The 20,503-nt window shown below is 35.4% G+C and overlaps 2 protein-coding genes across 2 annotated transcripts; one reads left to right on the top strand and one right to left on the bottom strand.

Annotated features, from left to right (window-relative positions):
• The first annotated feature begins 3,968 nt into the window (after positions 1-3,968).
• LOC112004200 (putative disease resistance RPP13-like protein 1) lies at positions 3,969-6,273 on the top strand. The gene is made up of 3 exons (XM_024036432.1): positions 3,969-4,177; positions 4,283-4,598; positions 4,693-6,273. The coding sequence occupies exons 1-3, from the start codon at positions 3,969-3,971 to the stop codon at positions 6,271-6,273; spliced, it is 2,106 nt and encodes a 701-aa protein (XP_023892200.1).
• A 1,619-nt stretch (positions 6,274-7,892) lies between these two features.
• Positions 7,893-16,306, bottom strand: LOC112004202 (proteinaceous RNase P 1, chloroplastic/mitochondrial). The gene is made up of 6 exons (XM_024036434.2): positions 15,045-16,306; positions 14,358-14,447; positions 14,079-14,260; positions 11,651-11,771; positions 8,353-8,421; positions 7,893-8,223 (listed from the first exon to the last, which is right to left on the bottom strand). Exons 1-6 carry the CDS (start codon positions 16,185-16,187, stop codon positions 8,119-8,121), a joined length of 1,710 nt encoding a protein of 569 aa, XP_023892202.1. The 5' UTR covers positions 16,188-16,306; the 3' UTR covers positions 7,893-8,118.
• Positions 16,307-20,503: the final 4,197 nt, after the last annotated feature.

Here is a 20,503-nt window from a genome sequence, read left to right as displayed (position 1 = left end):
ACTCTCATTTCTGGAAATACTTCCACTGTATATTTATAGGAGTGTTTAAGATGCATGTGGAAAAAATAGATGAATATTAAGGAGATATCAAAGCGAACAACCCTAAACTTACAATCTTTAATAATATTGAAATGAATATTGTTTTTCCTTTTGCATGCAATATTATAAAAATACTTATAAATGATCCCATAATTGTGATTCCCAATATTATTCAAAAGTAGTCCACTAATTTATGAGCTACACATGAATACATGATATGAACTTGTAACCCATCTAATATAAAAAACAAGGTTGGATTATCTTTAGATATCAAAACTTGTTTAGAACTAAGAAACTTTTAAGCTTAAGTTTCTCTTGCATTAATAGTGAGAACAATATTTGTATGTTAAAAACAAAGAGAAAGGGTATGAATAGCCTAAACAATTCAATTGTTCTCATTGAAATTTTCATATTTTTCTATTCTTCTATTTTAATAAAGTACAACATATGTTTGTAAATAAAATAAAATAGAAACTATTATTTTCATGTTTATGTTTTTGTTTAAGTGTTATATTAATAAATAATAATTATTAATTAATATATTCATGGTCATTTTAGAAATTTTAAATTATGTATATATAATAAACAAGCAAGTTGGCATTTATCAAGCTATATATAAAAATAAAAACAAAATTAAGCACCCATAGTGGATGGATAGATATTTTTTAATGCCTAATCATTGGTGTATTATTAAATTTTTGAACTATTTTTTGAGCTTGAACATTATCTAGATTCATCCTAGTGTGCCTCTTTCTTAAGAGTACTATTGTTTCTATCATGATTTAAAGTTAGCTAAAAGAGTAAAAGTATTTTAAATTTAGTTATGATATAACATTTATAAAGTTTTAATTTAATGTCATACTAGTTTAAGCATTTATAAATTTTTTAAAACAAGTTTTTATAAGTTAGTATAAAATTCATGTTAGTTTGTTAAGGTTAAAAAAAAAAAGAATTATAACCTGAAAAGTGCTAAAATTAATTTATTGTTATTTTTGAAACAATTGTGAGTTTTCTTTTAGAGTCTGAATTTGATAATGATGGGGTGAAACTCATATTTTACACCATCCATTAAGAGATTGTTATGTTAGCTTTTTACTTAAAACTCAATATTTCTTACAACACCTAATAACATCTCAATAAATTCCTAATTGAGTTGGATTTTCAAATGAGTATTATAATTAATTAGGTATGGTTGTACCTATTCTTTAATATATGATATGATGATATAGCTTGTTGGGATGAAAGGATGTAAAACTTGGATTTTACACCATTTCCTTATAGAATTTAATCCTTTTTTTTATTATAAAGAAAAAAAAAATTGAGTAAACACCACATGTCCAAGAAAATTCTTAGCTTTTCTAGTGATATTAATTAAATGATAGCTCATTTCAAACAATGTATTTTGATGTATTTAAAATTACATCATTTTGTCCATTTCAACTTAATAATAAATAAATAAATAAACTCCATCCATATCTATTGGAATGTTCTTGTCTTGCTTAGAATAAAAAACACAATTTAGATTTTTTTTTTTTTTTTTTAATTTTAAGATTCAGCTTTTGATTTTTATATTATCATTTTTTTGAACAAAATTTGGGAGGGAAAAAAATGGTGGGCTTGCGGGAAAAACTTTATCTTTATTTTTTTGGTTGGCTTTCTCTCTCTTTCCACTCTAACTAAAATTTGAAAATATCATTTTACTCTCCCTTTACCTTCCTCCATTTTCCATCTTCTCTCTTTTCATCCCAACCTAACATCACAAAAAAAATTGTGGGTTTTGTGGTGCTATTGCTAGTTAAGTTAGGCTCTTGGAAAGACATTTTTGTGAATTGATTCTTCGTTTCTATTTGGATGCTGATAAAATGAAGAGAATGAATTGTTTTACTTTATTTTATAGAGAAATTTATTAATTTTTCTGTCTTTTAGGTTTAATTGATGTGCCACAATAAATTGAAATGGTATGATATGATTGGACCAATTATTACATGCAGCAAGCATAGGTGACATTTAATAGACAACTCATTAACAAATATATACGGATAAGTAACATTAGGGATACAAATCTAACTTTTGAAACTTTTTAAGGAGCAAAATCAAAATTACCTCGAAATTTTAAGGGTCTAAACTATAATTTAATTTTATGAGATTTATTAAATACGGATCTATTTTATTATTATTATTTTTTTTTTTTGATAAGTTGATAGTTACGATGGGCAATGGATATTTGAATCTTGGCTGTCCTTGTAAAAAACACCAAAATGTGTCAAATGAGCCATGAGGCTCTTAGTGATGTACCATTAATTTTAATGTCTCAATTTTGACAATTTGCCAAGTTCAGTAACACAAAATTATAAACTATGTTCTTCTCAAAAAAAAAAAAAAAAAAACAAAAACAAAAACAAAAACAAAAACAAAAACAAAACTTATAACCTATGTATGTAAGGGCATTGAAGTGGTAGAACCTTGAATTCCTAAAGGAGAAAAAAGAAAGAAAAAGACATCTAATGTTGTGGTGGTGCTATTTGAATTCCATAAAATAAATTCAATAATTTCATCCACGTTTCCCCTCTTAAAAGTGCTAAAACGTAGGATTGGAGAATCCTATGCGAATGACTATGTAATAATTTGATTTCCATGTTGGACTAACCAATGGTTTTGTTAAGTTTGGTTATAAGGTCTCCTCCTTTACCACACCCAAGCGATGTGAGATTGCAAGCCCTCACCTTATCGCACCCACACCTGTCCAATGTAGTCAAAGGTGAAACCAGCTATATATCACTTTGTTTCAACAAAACCGTGTATTAACACAGAAAAACACTAGAAAGTGGCGGAGGCAACCAAGGCTCTCGCCTAGCACCTAGAAAATATGTTCAAAGTGAGTGCCTTGGTCTCCAAAAGGCAAGTGCCTCACTGAAGGACACCTCGCCTCAGTGACTTAGAGGCACTTTTATGCTGCCTTGCCTTGCTTGAGCGCTTAGGCACTCACCCGGAACGCCATTGACCATACTGTGCTTGTCCACATGGCCAGCGCCTCTTGGCCTTTTGGGTCACTACAATCCATCCCTTACAAGCTCACACATTTTCTTCTGTAGGTCCCTATACTTTTGGCTAGGTTTAGGCTCTAATAACATATTGTAACGTCCCGATCCTTATGTTAACAATATTATCCACTTTAGGGGCCATATATCTCATGGGCTTTGTTTCTCCCAAACACAAAGACCCAACCTCATCACACTCACGTTCATCCACGTGGCCTTCACCTCTTGGCCTTTTGGATAATTACAATCCACCATCTTACGACACACATGTCCTTATGTGTGGGTCCATCATTTTGTAGCACCCCAATGTTGTTTGCTTTTGGGCTTATACCTTCATCACTTCGTTTCTCCCAAGAACAAAGAAAGGAAAAATATGTTGTTAACATTCTAAATATTCAGCCGCTTTACCACACCTAGGCGATGTGGTCACGTGAGATTTCATGGATTGCAAGCCCTCACCTCATTGCACCCACGCCCGTCCACGTGGGTTGCGCCTCTTGGCTTTTTGGATCTATACAATGTTGATGTAAATTATTTTGTTATATGTGAGAAAATAACATATGGTAAATCATGTTGCAGTCATTTCTTACGTGTATCTAATATATATAGTTTGGCGGTTTGGCCACCCCTCTAAAAAAAATTTCTCGCTTGCCATGGCAGGTACGTGACATTGTTTTCTCATCTCTTAAGTCTTTGAGCATTCCACGCAAGATAAGCGAGATTCAGAAGAAATTGGAAGGCATGTCAGACGAAATAGACAGACACTTTACAATTGAGATAGCCAAAAAAAAGGACCCACTTGGTCATGTCACAAGCCGACGACATAGTAGTTCGTTAATAGATGAATGGACTGTGATTGGAAGGGATGAGAATAAAAGAAAGATCGTAGACATGTTATTGTGGATCGGAGAAGGAGTTAATGTGTCTGTTATTCCAATTGTGGGGATGGGGGGTACAGGAAAAACAACACTTGTTCAACTTGTCTATAATGATGCTGAAATAGTGAGTTGTTTTGATTTGAGAATATGGATATCTGTTTCTGTAGATTATGATGTGGTGAAGATTACAAAATCCATTGTTGAGTCAGCCACGGAAAAGAGGTTGAAGTTATTATAGTTGGATCCAATTCAGGTTAGACTTCAAAATATACTAAGAGGGAAGAGGTTTCTATTGGTGCTAGATGACTTGTGGAATGAAAATATTAGTGAGTGGGACGTATTACGTAGTCCATTAGGTGTTGGATTGCCTGGAAGCAAAATATTGGTAACTACTCGAAACTCAGTTGTTTCGTCTGTTGTTGCCACAATTGATCCTTATTATTTGCAACCTTTATCAGTTGAAGATTGTTGGGAATTGATTGCACAAAGAGCCCTCTCAAACAGGAGTTTGGATGGGAAGGAAAAATTAGTAGCCATTGGTGAAAAGATAGCAGAGAAATGTGGAGGCTCACCGTTGGCAGCCAAAACAATAGGATCTGTCTTACGTTTCAAGTTGGTAGAAAGTGAGTCGAAAGCGTTAATTGTTAGAAAGTAAGCTGTGGGACTTGCCTGAATACAAAACAGAAGTCTTTCCCGCATTGAGACTAAGCTATAACTATTTGTCTGCTCCCTTGAAGAGATGCTTTGCTTATTGCTCTATTTTTCCTCACAATTATGAATTTGAGAAGGATGATTTGGTTCATTTGTGGATGGCAGAAGGGTTCATTCAACCTCAAGGAATGAAAAGGATTGAAGACATTGGCAATGATTACTTCGACAACTTGTTGTGGGGGTGTTTTTTCCATGTTCCTCATTTTGATTATCTTGATCAACCTGTATATCATATGCATGGTCTCATTCATGAGTTGGCCCAATTTGTGTCGACTGACGTTTGCTTTCAAATGAAAGATGGGATGTCACCCTTATTACCCATATTCAGAAATGCTCGTCATTCATCTTTGCATTCTCAAGAAGATATTCAACCAATGACTTTGAAGATGTTTCAAAGATACAAAGGCTTAAGGACATTTATGGTGTTCTGTAGAAATGAATCTCATATTGTAGAACTCCTATTTGACCTTATTCAGAATCTACAATGCTTAAGGGTCTTGAATTTGAGTAGTACTGGTATTTTTGAGCTACCGGACTCTATTGACAATTTTAAGCACCTTCGGTACCTCAATGTCTCTAAGACAAATATCAAAAAGTTGCCTGAATCAATTGCCTATCTATATGGTTTACAGACACTAAAGCTCCAAGATTGCTTTAACTTCCTTGTGTTACCCAAACATACGAAAAACTGGATTGACCTGCGCCATCTTGACTTGGACATAAAGCGTCAGTTAAGTTCTATGCCATTAGAGGTTGGAAAGTTGACTAGTCTCCAAACTCTACATGCATTTGTTGTTGGAAAAGATGCAGGGTGTCAAATTGGAGAGCTTCCGAAACTAGGGAACCTTCGGGGACGAATTTGCATAAAAAATCTTGAGAATGTGGTCAATCTTAGAGATGCAAAAGAGGCCATGTTAGAGAAGAAGCCATATCTTGACAGGTTGGAACTGCAATGGAATGAATTTAGGGATGGACAAGAAGTACTTTCGGGCCTTTGCCCTCATTATAGACTGAAAGAATTAAGGGTAACAAATTATGGCGGTTCAATTTTTCCAAGCTGGCTTAGTGATCCATCTTTGTGCAAGCTTGTGAGTATTTACTTGCGCAGTTGCCAAAAATGCACAGTTCTTCCACCTCTTGGTCTTCTACTAGCCCTAAAGTCCTTCCACATTTATCAAATGCATAGTTTGGTTAGTGTGGATCATAGATTTTGCAGGCCGGGTATGAACAATATGGTTAGGGGCTTTCCATCTCTAGAGTCACTAACATTCCATGACATGCCAAACTTGAAGATTCGGACTGGACTAAATGCCGAGGACATGCCTCATCTTCATCAACTTATTGTTGTTGACTGTCCAAAACTGGCCCGCCTGCCTTCACTTCACTTCCTTTCTTCTCTTAAAAGTTTAGATATTAGCCAGTGTCATATACTTCAATCACTGCCAGATGAAGGGCTACCTGATTCACTCAAAACTTCAATTATCTTAGACTCCACCATCTTGAAAGGAAGATGCCGGCAAGGAGGTGCAGACTGGAGCAAGATAAGAGCCATTCCCAAGATAGAGATTGATTATGTGGAGATTCCACCGCAAGTGCGGGAAAACTGAGTTTCAGTTACAGGTAATGATACTAAGATTATTCCTTAATCAAGTACAATAAGTAGAGTAATGCTAAAGATACAATTTTTTTTTTACAAAAAATTTTACAAATTGTTGATGTAATGAGTGGTTATTGATAAATGAAAAAGTGATATTAATAGTGAGTCTAGATGAAAACTAATAAGAAGTTGACCACATCGAGATTTAAATTTAATACAACTATAATGAAGTAATGTTATGTATGGCTTGGTTAGTGCCTTAGTGGATAAACTCTAATTAATGTTGGCAATAACTTTGAAATCCTCCCTAATCAGATACTTCATTATCTAATTAATTTGTTTTCATTTTAGATGCTTGATAAATGAATTATTATTAGGGTTGGATTCAAGTTACACTTGGTGTAACTCTAAGCAATGTTACACCACCCAATAACTTAATATTGAATTAATATTTTGAAAATCCAACCGTTAAATTACATTATTGTGTTTCACATAGTATGTGAAGGCACAGATAATTTCATTGGCTGGACTAGTTTATGTAGAAAATTATCGATAACTCTAAAATCTACAAAATGTACCTTAATTTCATTGGCTCACTTATATTATTGAACTTTTCAGACTCTAGAGTGCTAACAATGGGATCTAACGAAGGAGATATTCAGTGTTTGAAGTTCTATTAGGAAATCATTAGATGGACACTATGACTTGTTGTCTGCTATCTGAATACTATGTTTGGAAGGCCTTGAACTTGTAAATGAGGTGAGTGTGGATGTATTAAGATTTATCATTGTGGAATATTCTGTGTTCAGCTCGATCCAATGTGTTGTTTGGTGCATGATTTGAATGGAAGGTTTTTGAACGAGCCACGATTTGAAGTCCTTCATCTTGATTTCGGGTCTTCTGGATCTGGAGTCTCACCACAAGAGGTTAGTGTGGTATCTCATCTCAGTTTGGCTGTAATTTCGTCTCAAATTTCATAAAACAATGCCAAGTTACAACATTCACAGGCATACTAAGGAGTTTAATGAATGTTGAAGTCCTTCATTTGAAGTAAACTAAACCAGATTGCTTCAAGGTGAAATACTTGAAGGCTACACAAGCTGCTGACTAAGCATCTATTCTTCCTAAAAGTGACTAACTGAATCTCCCCTCTGTTCCACAGAAAGAACAAAGGCCTCCAACCTTTTAAGTAATAGTCTAAACCCATGTAATCGCCCAGGCCAGTCCTGTTCCATGCCATATCAAGACTGGTAAATGGTATTATTCCTGCTCCCTCATAATTAGATTGAAATTATCTTCATTAGGTTGAAGTGGGCATGTTTGGGTCACATATTTGACAGCAGCATGATGTATTAGGGCAATATGTTGCCAATATTTGGTAGGTAAGAATCTAGTTGGAGTCGTGAAGCTCTATAAGGTTTTGGAAGAATTTAGTTAATTTTTGGAGGTCTAAGGTATCAGATTATTGCATTGTGGAGACATGAATTCTACAAATTTATAAAATTTTAGTTTCAATGCAATTATTGTTGTTGAGTTGAAGGTGATCATGGTGTGTGCCATTTTGAGAGATTTATGGAACTTGACATGAGTGGAACCCTCATACACTAATTCAATTGTTTGGACGTATAGTGATCACAGGAGAAAATGAAATAAGTTTGTCATTGATAGTTTACTGATTTAATGTGTTGTATACTTGTATTTAATATGATTATTAAAAAAAGAATAATAATCATGTCTAATTGAAAATTTCAAATTACAGTAATGAAATAAAAAACAAACACACGACTGAATAAGATTACAAAATCTCTATCTCTCATGCATGTGCATACATCCGAGATAAATGTCTCTAGAGATGCTACAATGAAGTATCCCTGGGTCTAGTGGCACATAACCACTGCCTTGGGGTCTCAAGATCGTCACCTGTGATCGTAGGAACATGCCAACTACCCTTTTCTGACTCCTGCGTTATACCAACATGTATTATGTTTTGAGTAACTCCTTATAAGAAGCAAAATGCTATCTCTATTCTTAATAATTAATGATCATTTTAAATAAGTGATTAGCAAGCAGATGATTGATCATCTTTTACCTGAATAACAATTGAATAAGGTGGAGGCATGTGGAGAGTAGGCTCACGTTGTGCAAATGACAGTCGAATCTGCAATTTATCCAAAAAGAAGAAGCAAGCTTCATTTCATTTTCTTCAAAGTGAAGACCTGAACTATGTCACATCCATGCATGTGAACTACAAGTATATATATATATATATATATAGGCAATGACATTTTATTAGAATGAATGAGGTTCCTCATGTTCACACAGTAGATTCTCCTAAAGAATTAGGATCAGAAAAAGAGGAAGTCAATATAAACAACAATAGAATTCTCTTCATTTGCACCAAAAGCGTGGGATCACTCAAATAATTATCTAAAATATGATAATTTCAGCTCAATTACAGAGAGTTCCACACAACTAATAGTACGGTTAAACCTTTGCCTCCATACAGTCCCATATAGATATAATCCTCATCAAACAAAGGGGGTTGCATTTCACACAAAGAACTTCTATACTCACCAAACCAACTTCCAACTAAAAAAATACAACAATGACCCCTCTTAGGCATCCCCAAATGAACTTTTCTTTAGATGAATAAGAAGCCCACTGAATTATTTTTGCACCTCTTAGGACTTCCTAAAAAGAGTGGACCTCCAATTTAACATTGCTTTTAGGCCTTCACTACTAGCTATCTGAGCCCACACCACTTGGAATATTGGCGTATAGGTTATTCAACAAAGAATCAACTTACCCCAATACCCAACCTTTGAAAGCTCACAGAAACCTGATTCCATGAGTAAGCAACCCTTCATTTGAAGACCCTGAACAAGAGTATACAGAAGGAACTTTCTCCATTGCAAACAAATCTAGATTCAACTTTTTCAATGAACAATTCTCACACAATATATCGTACCAAAATCTAACCCTTCTCCCTTCTCCCATCCCCAACCACTTATAACTAATATAGCCTGCAATTCTCTCCCAACCTGCTGTGATACTCCCCTTCAAATCCTGGAAGAGAAGTTTCCAAAGTGGATTCAACAAAATGACAAACCCATTTTAGGAAACTTGAGGACATATGCCAGCTAAAATCATGCTGGTCTGTTGAATTGCAGTTACACATCAGAAACCTATGGACTTAATTCATCCCCCACAAAAAAAATAAAACCCTATGGACTTCTAGGAAAATCAGATAAAAAGAAGTTTAAAGAATTGAAGCATAAACGTCATAAGACATAATTCAGATAATGCAGAATAGTGTCCCAGGACAACACCAAAAAGATCCAACAATAAAATTTAAGAAAAGAAAAATAAAGGATAGATAACCTAGTAGTCAGCACCTAGACTTGCTTGGAAACAACACCAAGAGAGGACAAAAATGAGTCACCATGAAACCATTGGAAAATTCTAAGAGAATTCATTAATCAATCAAACTGTAACAGTCTCCATTGGAGTACAATTGATGCAGGGAACCAAGAATTTATGTTTTAATTTGCAATTAATTTTGTTTTTGAATTTGGTTATTAATGTTGACGGTATTTAGGGATTTGATTAGATGCTTTCCATATTAGTATAATTCCTAAAACTATTTAACTAGCACTCCTGTAATGGTGAAAGACAGATGAATTTGAATAAGATTAATTATTATGAGTTGAGAATGTCTTCTCCTTTGTTTGAGTTTCCCTCTGTTTGGTGGTGATGCCAAACGCCCTTAGGTGGTGATGCCTAGGGTTTGCAGGCATATTCTAGGTGGGTATGATGCAGCACAAGTAGAAAATAGGAGATAAAAGAGAAATAAAAGTAACAACAGAACAAACTCTAGGCTTCACCACCTAGTATCTGCCTGCAAACCCTAGGCATCACCGCCAAACAAAGAGAAACAAGGGAGGAGACATTCTTGACTCATAATAATTAATCTTATTCAAATTCATATGTCTTTCACCATTATAGGAGTGCTAGTTATATAGTTTTAGGGATTATACTAATATGGAAAGCATCTAATCAAATCCCTAAAAACCGTCAACTTTAATAAATAAATTCAAAAACAAAATTAATTGCAAATTAAAACATAAAATCTTGGTTCCCTGCATCAGGAGCAAGGCATGATCTAAATGACACCAAGAAGAAGGAAAACAAAAGACCAAAAAATCTGCAGTAGAGCAATGGAGGAACAAATGTATCACCACTATTTTCATACATACAACACCACTCTAGTTATATATCTCTTCCACCGATTGTCAACAGCCAAAATTTTCCAATGCTGCCATTCAAGTGAAAAATGTAACTTCAAACTATGCTTTCACATACCAAACAATTTGCAAAGGAAACCAAATTCCTTGTCTGGTTTTTTCAGCATGCTATAAATACGACTTGACCATGAATTCCCTTGGTTTAGACCTTAGAAGCCAACCATATCCTCCTGTCATCTTCACCCCTTTCTGATTTTAGTTCGCATACAACAAATCAAGGAAAGAATCAACTCCCAATCTTCATCTAACCTAATGAATCTAGATGACATTGTCACATGCCTAAGAAAATAATCTAAATATTGTGCCATTCTTGTATTCCTACCTACTGCAATATCGAATAATTCTAGATAAGTAACTTTCAGCAACATATGTCCACACCACAGTTCAAGACAGAATCATATGTGAGTACCATCTCCTTCCTCATATCTAACTAACTTAGAGAACAAATCCCATCTCCCCCTAATGTATTTCCACACTCCCACACCATAGTAGCCTTCAACTACTGCTGAACACCATTAACCACATAAACACCATACTTACTATCTACAACATTCCTCAAAAATTGATCTCTGTCCATCACATATCTTCACAACCATTTCCAGCAAAGCTTGGTTGAAAACATGAAGCCTCCTTGGCCCTAAACAACTAAAATCTTTGTAACTTCTCTAGTATTGGAGCCATTGATACAGGTACAAGAAAAAGAGACATAAAAAATGTTGGCAAACTAGAAAGGGTGCTTTCTATTAGCGTTTATCTTCCACACCCCCCTCCCCCCTCACTTCCCCCAAGTGAAAAATATAATATTTTGCAAATCTATGCTATACAAATTTGCATATGAAAGAGGAATCCAAAAGTAACACCCAAATACATCATAGGAAAAGCATCCACCTCAGAATGAAGAGGACCCACTAACTCATCATTCATTATTCACTACATTAAAAACCTGAACTAAACAAGCCCAAAACTCTCTTTTAAGGGTAGGAACTTGGATAATATATTTTAGATCAATCACCTCCTTTGTTGTGCTAGCACATGAATGTCACTATACAGAAGATTCTCTTAAAATGCAAATAAGAATAATACCTGATGCTTTTCCTTCCATCTTGGAAAAAAGCTTGTCCCTAGCAGTTGGAACAGGTGATCCCTCATCTCATCATTTGTCACCAGTAAACACTTACCACTAACAGCAGCATATAACCAGTACCTGTGAATAATGAGAGAACAAACCTTTCACAAAAGTTTACTAATATAGTCATAATCAAAGCTACAAATGCACTGTAGATTTGAATTTTGTAACTTTTTGGTTAAATTACAAATTACACCTTCCATTTCAATCCTTTAATTTTCATTTGTTGTCAATTTAGCCCTTTTGTCTAATTCCATTACACTGTGTCATATTATATATATATATATATATATAATTTTATAACTAAAAATAATTTTATTGAAAGAATTCATGTATAAACAACACAAAGAAGACTGAAGAATTAGAAAACAAGGAACTATCTACGAGGTAATGACCATGAATAAGCCAATGATAAGACCACTCATATGAAGAAGTAATGAAGGTTGCTAGAGTTGATTCCTCGTGGTTTCCACATCTTCAATAGTCTACATCAAACATAAGGAACCAAATTCCAGATATTGAATAAATGATTAACTCCCCCATCTCGCCACCCACATAATAATCAAAGACCTAGTCCATTAATACCCATTGAATCCTAAAGGATCTAAAGACAAAACTCCACAACTCAAATGCCACATTACAATATAGCAAAAGATAGTCCACCATCTCTCCACAACTTTGGCACATATAACACCAACCCACAATAGAGTAACCCCTCTAGAGAAGGTTTTCACTAGTATTTTCCTCCAAGCTGCTGTCCACACAAAGAAGGAAAATCTCTGTGGAGTTTTTAACACCTATATAGCCTTCCATGGGAAAGACATAGGGGATGAACCTCGTAATGCTTCACAAAAAACACAAACACTAAAACCCCACTTCTCTTAAGCTTCCATCGCATCTGATCTCCTCCCTCCCACAGAGGAACATGAGATTCTAGTAGGTGTAAGAATGAATCCACCCCCTCTTATCTCCCAATAATTAAAATTCCTCATGAACCCCACATCCCACTACCACAACCACTTACCCACCAAAGATTGATTGAAAGTAGTAAGCTTCCTAATCCCCAATCCTCCACTAGCTATAGGAGTACACACCTTGTCCCATCCAACCAAATGATGTTTAAACTCCTCTCCTTAACCACTCCACAAAAAATTCCTCTGCAACCCTCTCAATCATATTGGCCACACTAGTGGGAATGGTAAACAAAGATAAGTAATATGCAGGTAGGCTCAAAAGTGTACCCTTCAACAGCATCAACCTCCCCGATTTTGACAAAGCCTCTTCCAACCAGCTAATCGACATTTGAATTTCTACAAAATAGAGTTCCAAATTGCCCTAATTTGAAGGAAGCCCCCAACAGCATACCAAGGTAAGTCATTGGCAAACAACCCACGTTAAAATACAAAAGGTTAGCAAATTCAATCACATTCTCCATCTCACCTGTTGGCACCATCTCACTTTTCCCCTTATCAACTTTTAACCTATCACCACCTCAAAACAAGTTAGCAACATTTGAATATACAAGATCTGTTCACTCTTAGCATCACAGAACAAGATGGTGTCATGAACAGACAATAAATGTGAGATAGAAAACCCACCATTTTCAGCATTCCCAACTTTAATGCTTTTGACAAGACCTTCCTCCTACATCCTCCTCGACATTCTACTAAGAAGCCACATAACCAGGATAAAAAGCAAAGGGGATAATGGATCTCTCTGCCATAATCCCCTAGAAGTGCCAAAAAATCCACGAGATCCATTGACCAAAATAGAGACTCGTACCACGGTAATGCATGTACAAAATTGATTCTTAACAGAGCCATTGAAAATTGGAACAAGATTCTTAACTATTTTGTTAATCCTTTTTCTTCATGTTCTTCTTAGGGTTTAATGCTTCTTCTTTTTAATACCAAATAAGAATTTTGCTTTTTAAAAACTTTTGTTATTTGTAAAATGGTTTTTTATTCCTTTTTTGGATTTTTTTTAATTAAGAAATTCAAAAGAACCAAAACTACTTTGTTTTGGGCAATTAATGGCAGCCCACCTAGCGAAATTAGACAAAAGGACCAAGTTGACAACAAATTAAAGTTAAAGGACTGAAATTTAAAAATAAAAAATCAAAGTTACTGAACTAAAGTTAGAGGGTGTAATTTGTAACTTCGCCTAACTTTTTCAAAATTAAATAAAGTGCCTTAAATAAATAAAAAAGTCAAAGATCAATTTTATCCGTGTTAATCAAAGGGAGTTTTCATGCATAACATGATAAACAAAGAAAAAATGTGTTAAGACAACATATATAACCAAAACATATATATTTTGTTAGTGACCTCAATCTAACCTATCTATAGTTCAACTGACTGAAAAGATGCAATCATGCAAACTTACCAATCATCGTTTGAACCAAGAGGAGTAGCATAAAGTGCACCAGAGTTTTTCCAATGCTCTAACAACTTCTTGTTATTAGGATGCTGAGCAGGACCACCAGTCACACGATTTTTATGCAAAATAACCAGGGGCAATCGCTTGGAAGGACTCATTTGACGTAGTTTTTTTACAACCATATTAAGCTACAACAAAAAGGAATTAATAAGCACGCCATTGGTAGATTTTTTGAAGGATCCAAAAGATATAGTGTCATAAGCTATTTCTTGGTATCCCACTCACCTGGGAAAACTTGAAACTATGCTGGTTGATAAGACCCACATTGGCACCATCTACAACCGCATCAAATGGACCATGCCGTTGGAGCCACTCCTGAATGAGTTCACCTTCTCAATCAATGAGGATATCACTGACAATCATTTTATGTATTACTTGTTGAAGAAAACAGAAGTAGCAAGCATCACCCAAACCAAAATAGTCAGACCATTTCAACAATGACAAAACGAGAAAAAAAAATTTCTTGAAAGCCTTATTGCACCAAAGAAATTGGTATTCTAATTTGGCCTCAGATACCATCACAAAAGTCTTACATGCATTATGTGCTAATTTTTTCCAACATACCAAACCTTCAAAACAGAACAGCTTAAGTGTACTTGTTTTCGCTTATTTATTTATTTATTTATTTTTTTAATTTTAATTGGCAAGTTACATATGCACCTAGTGGATTTTGAATCATGATCACACCCTTCATCCACTCTTGTGGGAAGATGAAGTGCCATTTGAGCCAGAACTCAATGGTGTAATAGTAACAAAGAGCAGCTTAAGCATACTTGGTTTTATAACAAATTTTAGTTTGAATTCCAGCATAGGGTTTGGGTCCAATGTACATCGAGTAGTCTTCTTTTAAAGAAATTTATCATTACCAATTAATAAAAAAAAAACATACAACAAAAGAACACATTTTCGCACCTGGAAGCAAACAAAATCAGCCTTAACCTCCCTTTGGCAAGCCACATTGGTCAATGAGGAAGCAAAATTTTCCGTCTCCTTCGGATCAATATCAATACAAACAAGCTTCTCGCCACACGATTGACAAACCCCGGTACCATCCATTTGAGTCCTCACCACTCTCCACTCCCCACTCCCCAACCACCCTTGACCATGCCATCCTCCACCACCTCTCACAACTCCTTCCCTCACTTTACTCACATCCCAATTCTCTAATCCCACTTTTTTCGCCTCGTCGCATTTAAACCAATCCTCAATAACCCCAGCAGTCGTCTCCGACACTTGTCTCACCGCAGCTCTTAACCTGTGCATTGTTTCATACACTTTATGTGCATTGTTACAAACACCACTAACTTTCAAAATCGCAGAAAGCTCAGCCTCCTCAGCCACCACACCGGCCTCAACCATATCAGCATCAACTTCATAAGCCTTACCTGCCATCCCTTTCTCGCAAAACCCGAACAATGCCGGCCCATACGACCTCAACTTCGGCACAATTCCAAACCCTTTCATCTTCTTGATCAAATCAAAAGCCATTTCCGGGTCTTCCTTGGCCGCAGCTATCCTCGCCAAGCTTGTAAACGTGGCCTCATTCGGCACAACCTTGTTTACAACCATGGCTTGAAAAATCTCGAAACCTCTGTTCAAGACATGGGATCCTCTGTTTCGGTCTAAAGAGCAGAGATAGAGCAACACATTGTAATGGAGTAACACAAGATTGAGTCCATCTCGAAGGGCCTCGTCGTAAAGGCGAAGTGCCTCGACTACGTCGCCGTGTTTGGAACACATGTCGAGTTTGAGCTTGAGAAGTCCCTCCGGGGATTCTCGGTGGGCTTTTCTACTGGCTTTTCTGGAGACCCTTGTGGAGGAGGAAGAGTCATGGATTGGTGAGGTGGCGGAGAGGGAGGAGAACAAGAAAAGAGGAGAGGGTCTGGTGAATTGGGTGGTGGTGGTGGTGGTGGTGGTGGGGTGGAGAAGTGGGAGGCGGAGAGTGTGGGAATTGGTGGATGGGAATTTGGTGAAGGAGAAGAAGAAGAGAGGAGAGGGCCTGGTGGTGGTGAGTGAGAGTGAGGGTAACATTACAAGAGAGCGTCTGGATAGCATTACTGAGAATGGTACCAAAGAATTATCCTCTCTCTTGTCATGAGAGAGAGAGAGAGAGAGGGGAGAAGATTGAGAAAGGGTTTAGGCAGGGTCTAGTCGTCTACATTACTACGACGCATAAAAGGGATATATAAGTCTAGCAGCCTATGGATAAAGTGGATAACTCAATTACTGCCTTAACAGCTTTTATAAGCTTAGCTTTAAATTTTTAGTTTTTTTTTTTTAGGTTTTGTGTTTGTTTAGTAATTGCTTATTTAGTTAAAATTGAAATTTTTTTACTGAAAATATTGTAAATAAAAGTAAAAATTAGTTGAAATAGTACAATATGACTCATGGTAAATGTTAGTTAAAATAATACAGTATGACTCATGGTAAATGTTAATTGAAATAGTACAATATGACTCATAAATAGTATCAAAAAGTGCAGTGAAATTCATGAATAGTAGCAAAAATAAGCTAAATAAAACTAGCTTTTTAAGCCATGTCAAATCCAACATTTATGTACAGTCTTTTAAAATTTCACTTTTTCTTGCATTTTTTTACTTTTTCAAAAAATTTCAAGGTAATAGTATATTTTAACATATTTTTAACAAAAAATTTTCAGCAAAAAATTTTCAACTAAAAAGTAGATAAACTATTCCCAAATGGACACTTAGTCTATATTTCTTTCATGTAATCCGCTGCCTCCCCATTAAATTTGCTTTCTCCTACTACTTGCTTCAATTCCTGCAAAATTCCCTTTAATACAATTAACACACGGCCAATTCTAAAAAATTAGTTGGTTTTTGTCAAAACTTTTTCTTAAAAAGTAAAATTTCTTATTCGTGCATATAAAGTTAAGGTTTTATTCGTAAATTCTTATTAACTCAACGGGTAAATTTTCTAATGGTTGAATAATAAATTTATAGTTTAATTTCTATCTCAATAACTAGGATAACTTTTAAAAATATATAGTTTTAATAATATTTATAAAGTATTTATTTTCCTTTACATTTTAGAGGCTGCTCAAGCTTTTCATAGATGTGAAGTGAAGTTTCACTATCAAGAAGCTGGTTTTTCGCACAGTTATACATTGTGGCTTTTACTAAAAAGTGAAAATAGATAAAGGGAATTTTAAGATATAACTTGAGATTGTATAAATTTGCTTTAAGCCTTATGTAAATAACCTTAAAATAAGGTGCCACCATGTGTTTTATTTTGTAATACTTACCTCTTATTGATCAGTTCCATGAGCCATTTTTGTTAAGTTTAACAGAATTTGAAAATGTAACGAGTGTCAACATCAACTACTAAGTAAAAACATCGTCTACTAAGAATGAGGTAGAGAAAAGATCGTTCTACCCTAACATTTTCTTGTTCTTTCTCTAATTTTCTCATTCAATCCTCATTTGGGTTTGGGTCCATTCACATGGCATAAACTTTACGGTGGAACAAATCTTTTTAACTTTACGGTAAAACAATTTTTTTTTTTTGGGGAAATCATCAAATTCCCTGAAAGTATACATAAATAGGTCATAAAGCCTAACCAATGTGAAGATAGATGTCAATAAAGTATTACGAAATAACTCCACATTTTAATGATACCACAGGTAATATTTAAAAATTTTTCAGCAGGAGATTTATGAATTACCGTAGCTACTAAGTTATTTAACTTTTACCTTTTTTTTTTTTTTTTTGGTAAACATGGAATTATCATAAACTAAGAAACACTGGCAGCAGCACCAGTAGTACAACGTCTAGAGCGGCAAAAGCCCAACATATCCTCATACAGAAATTGCAAAATAACAGGGGGAGGGGAGACAAAAACAGAGGATAAATTTATAGAAGCAGAGCCCAGTTTAGCTAAGGCGTCCGCACAAAAATTTGCTTCTCTGTAGCAATGCACTAGTTTAACTTGAGGCAGCCGCATCAGCAACTCCCTGCAATCATCAACAAGACCGGATAAATCTCCATTAGTTTTAACATTGCTAGTCACTAAAGAAATTGCTGCGGAAGCATCAAGTTCAACCTCCACAGCCAGAATTCCCCTATCTAAACACAGCCCCAGCCCCTCCCTCAAAGCCCACAGCTCCGCGGCGATACTAGAGCTAGAAACGATGGACTTAGCAAAGCCCACAATCCACTGCCCGGCGCAATCTCTAAGTAAACCTCCACACCCTGCCAGTCCACAAGAGCTTACAACCGATCCATCAGTATTAAGTTTATGCCAACCAACAGCTGGTTTCAGCCACTGGACCTGCCGCAAAATACTCTCCTTCCCCGTGTCAGGCTCCAAAACACAATACATGAGCTCACGAGTTTGCATTTCCACCACCTGTACCAGATTTGGGTTGAGGGATTGATGTCTGAAAGCCTTATTGTTCCTTTGCAGCCACAAATTCCACAAGCCCAGCAAAAAGAAATTACACCATCTGTAATCCTTACCATGAGCCTTAAAAGAGTCTAAGGCATTCTTTTTTATCCAAGTCACAAGATCATCCGAGAAAGACTGTTTCAGACTAATAGGACAGCTAGATTGCACCCAAAAGTTTTTTGCTATCGGGCATTCCCTCAGAACATGAATAATGCTCTCATCCAATTCTGTGCAGCTATCACAGCCACCCAAGTCACCAAAACCACGATAAGCCAAAATGGCTTTCACAGGAAGGCTCATGTGCAGGCATTTCCACAGGAATATTTTAATCTTGGGCAAAGATTGGAGTTTCCAAATCCATTTGCCATGAAAATCCGAAGTCTCAAGGTTATCATCAATTGCCAATAGGTACGCATTTTTTGGGTCAAACTCCCCATTTAAGCTGGAAATCCAGCTCCTATGGTCCTCCCTCTCAGCAAATCTTCTAAGAGGGATGGCTCTCACTGCGTTCAGAATGCAGTTAGGAAAGACAAAAGATAAATTTGTCAAATCCCAGCCAATCTCTGTAGTCACCTCCTGTATGCACACCTCACTCTCTCCTAGGTTCAGAGGACCTTCAATGAGGGACCTGATGGTGCCAACATTCAACCACTTATCATTCCAGAAGTTAAGTTGGCTATTACAACCCACAGACCACTTAGAGCCCTTCTCACAGATGCTTCTACCAATTTTCACTGCCTTCCAAGTTCTAGAATGAGCCTTTTGCTTACTAGCCCGTCCAGACATATACTTTTTCCTCAATACATCAGCCCAACCTCCATTGTTTGAATTCTCCATTCGCCAACACAATTTAGCAGCTAGAGTTAAGTTTCTCCCTCTTGCTTCCTGAATGCCCAAACCCCCTCGGCACTTAGGTTTAGTAACTTTCCCCCATCCAACTTTTACCTTTGTCTTCTGTCAATTCAGGACTCATAAGTTTCAAAAGTTTTCAATTCAGGTGGATTCTAGGTGGATAGACTATGTAATTATCAGAATACGGTCTATTTGGAAGGCAAGTTCAAACTCACATTTTCATATTTTAAATAATATTACACACATTTCCACACATTTTTTCACCCATATATATTTTAAAAAACTACAAACAACATTACTCAAACTATTCTATCAAACACTCCCAAAAAACAAGGTTCTAAGGGTCGAGATGGAACTCGAGTCCCTAAGACTTGAGTTCCAAGTGAATACCATATGGACAGTGGCGGCTCCAAGATTTTTTTCTAAGAGGGTCAACAAGAAGATGAATTTTGCGCTTTAAAAAGATTTCTTATTACAAATTTGCCCATAGTATATGCACGAGTAAAAGAATAAAAAATAAACTATAAGTTCATTTAGCACATTATTTCTTAATACAATAAACATATTAATTATTTTCTTAATACAATAAACATATTAATTATTTTTATTAATTGAACTTTAGTTATTACTATTTAAAATTCTTTTATCTATTAGTTTAGGACAATGATATGTTAATATTGTACTATTAATGTAAGATTTATATTGTAGACTAAACAAATATGTGCAATATTATACAAATTTGCAAAAAATGTACAATACACATTTGTTTAGAAATAGTGTAAATCTTCTATATACAATGTAAATTAAGAATTTTCTATTAGTTTATTTCAAATTTGTTAAGATCTAAATAGGCTTTTTTTTTTTAGGTTTAAGATGATTTTTTTTTTTTTTTTTTTTTTTTTGTTGTTGTTGGGCTTTTTTCAAAAGACCAAAATGTTGTTAAGAATATCATATTTAAACTTATTTCAATTGTACCAAAAAAAGATTTAGGGTCAAGGTATTCAAATTTTCATTTTAAGCGGGACAAATCAAAAATTAAAATTAAAAATATTATATATTATTAAAAAAAAATGCCAGCTCAGGGGGTTCATTTGAACCCCCTAAACTCTAC

The sequence above is a fragment of the Quercus suber genome, unplaced genomic scaffold (genome assembly GCF_002906115.3).
Source record: "Quercus suber isolate HL8 unplaced genomic scaffold, Cork oak 2.0 scaffold_130, whole genome shotgun sequence".
In the NCBI taxonomy this organism is placed as follows: domain Eukaryota; kingdom Viridiplantae; phylum Streptophyta; class Magnoliopsida; order Fagales; family Fagaceae; genus Quercus; species Quercus suber.
This window is presented reverse-complemented; position numbering and strand designations above follow the sequence as displayed.

Bases quoted from the DNA above. Each gene is read 5' to 3' on its own strand.
- LOC112004200 (XM_024036432.1), top strand. From the start codon at position 3,969: ATGTTATTGTGGATCGGAGAAGGAGTTAATGTGTCTGTTATTCCAATT. The intron at 4,178-4,282 runs GTTGAAGTTATT...TGAAAATATTAG, and splicing joins GAGTCAGCCACGGAAAAGAG to TGAGTGGGACGTATTACGTA. The intron at 4,599-4,692 runs GTTAGAAAGTAA...GCTCCCTTGAAG, and splicing joins GTGAGTCGAAAGCGTTAATT to AGATGCTTTGCTTATTGCTC.
- LOC112004202 (XM_024036434.2), bottom strand. From the start codon at position 16,187: ATGCTATCCAGACGCTCTCTTGTAATGTTACCCTCACTCTCACTCACC. The intron at 14,448-15,044 runs GTGCGAAAATGT...GAACTCATTCAG, and splicing joins CTGATTTTGTTTGCTTCCAG to GAGTGGCTCCAACGGCATGG. The intron at 14,261-14,357 runs GTGAGTGGGATA...TTTTTGTTGTAG, and splicing joins ATAGTTTCAAGTTTTCCCAG to CTTAATATGGTTGTAAAAAA.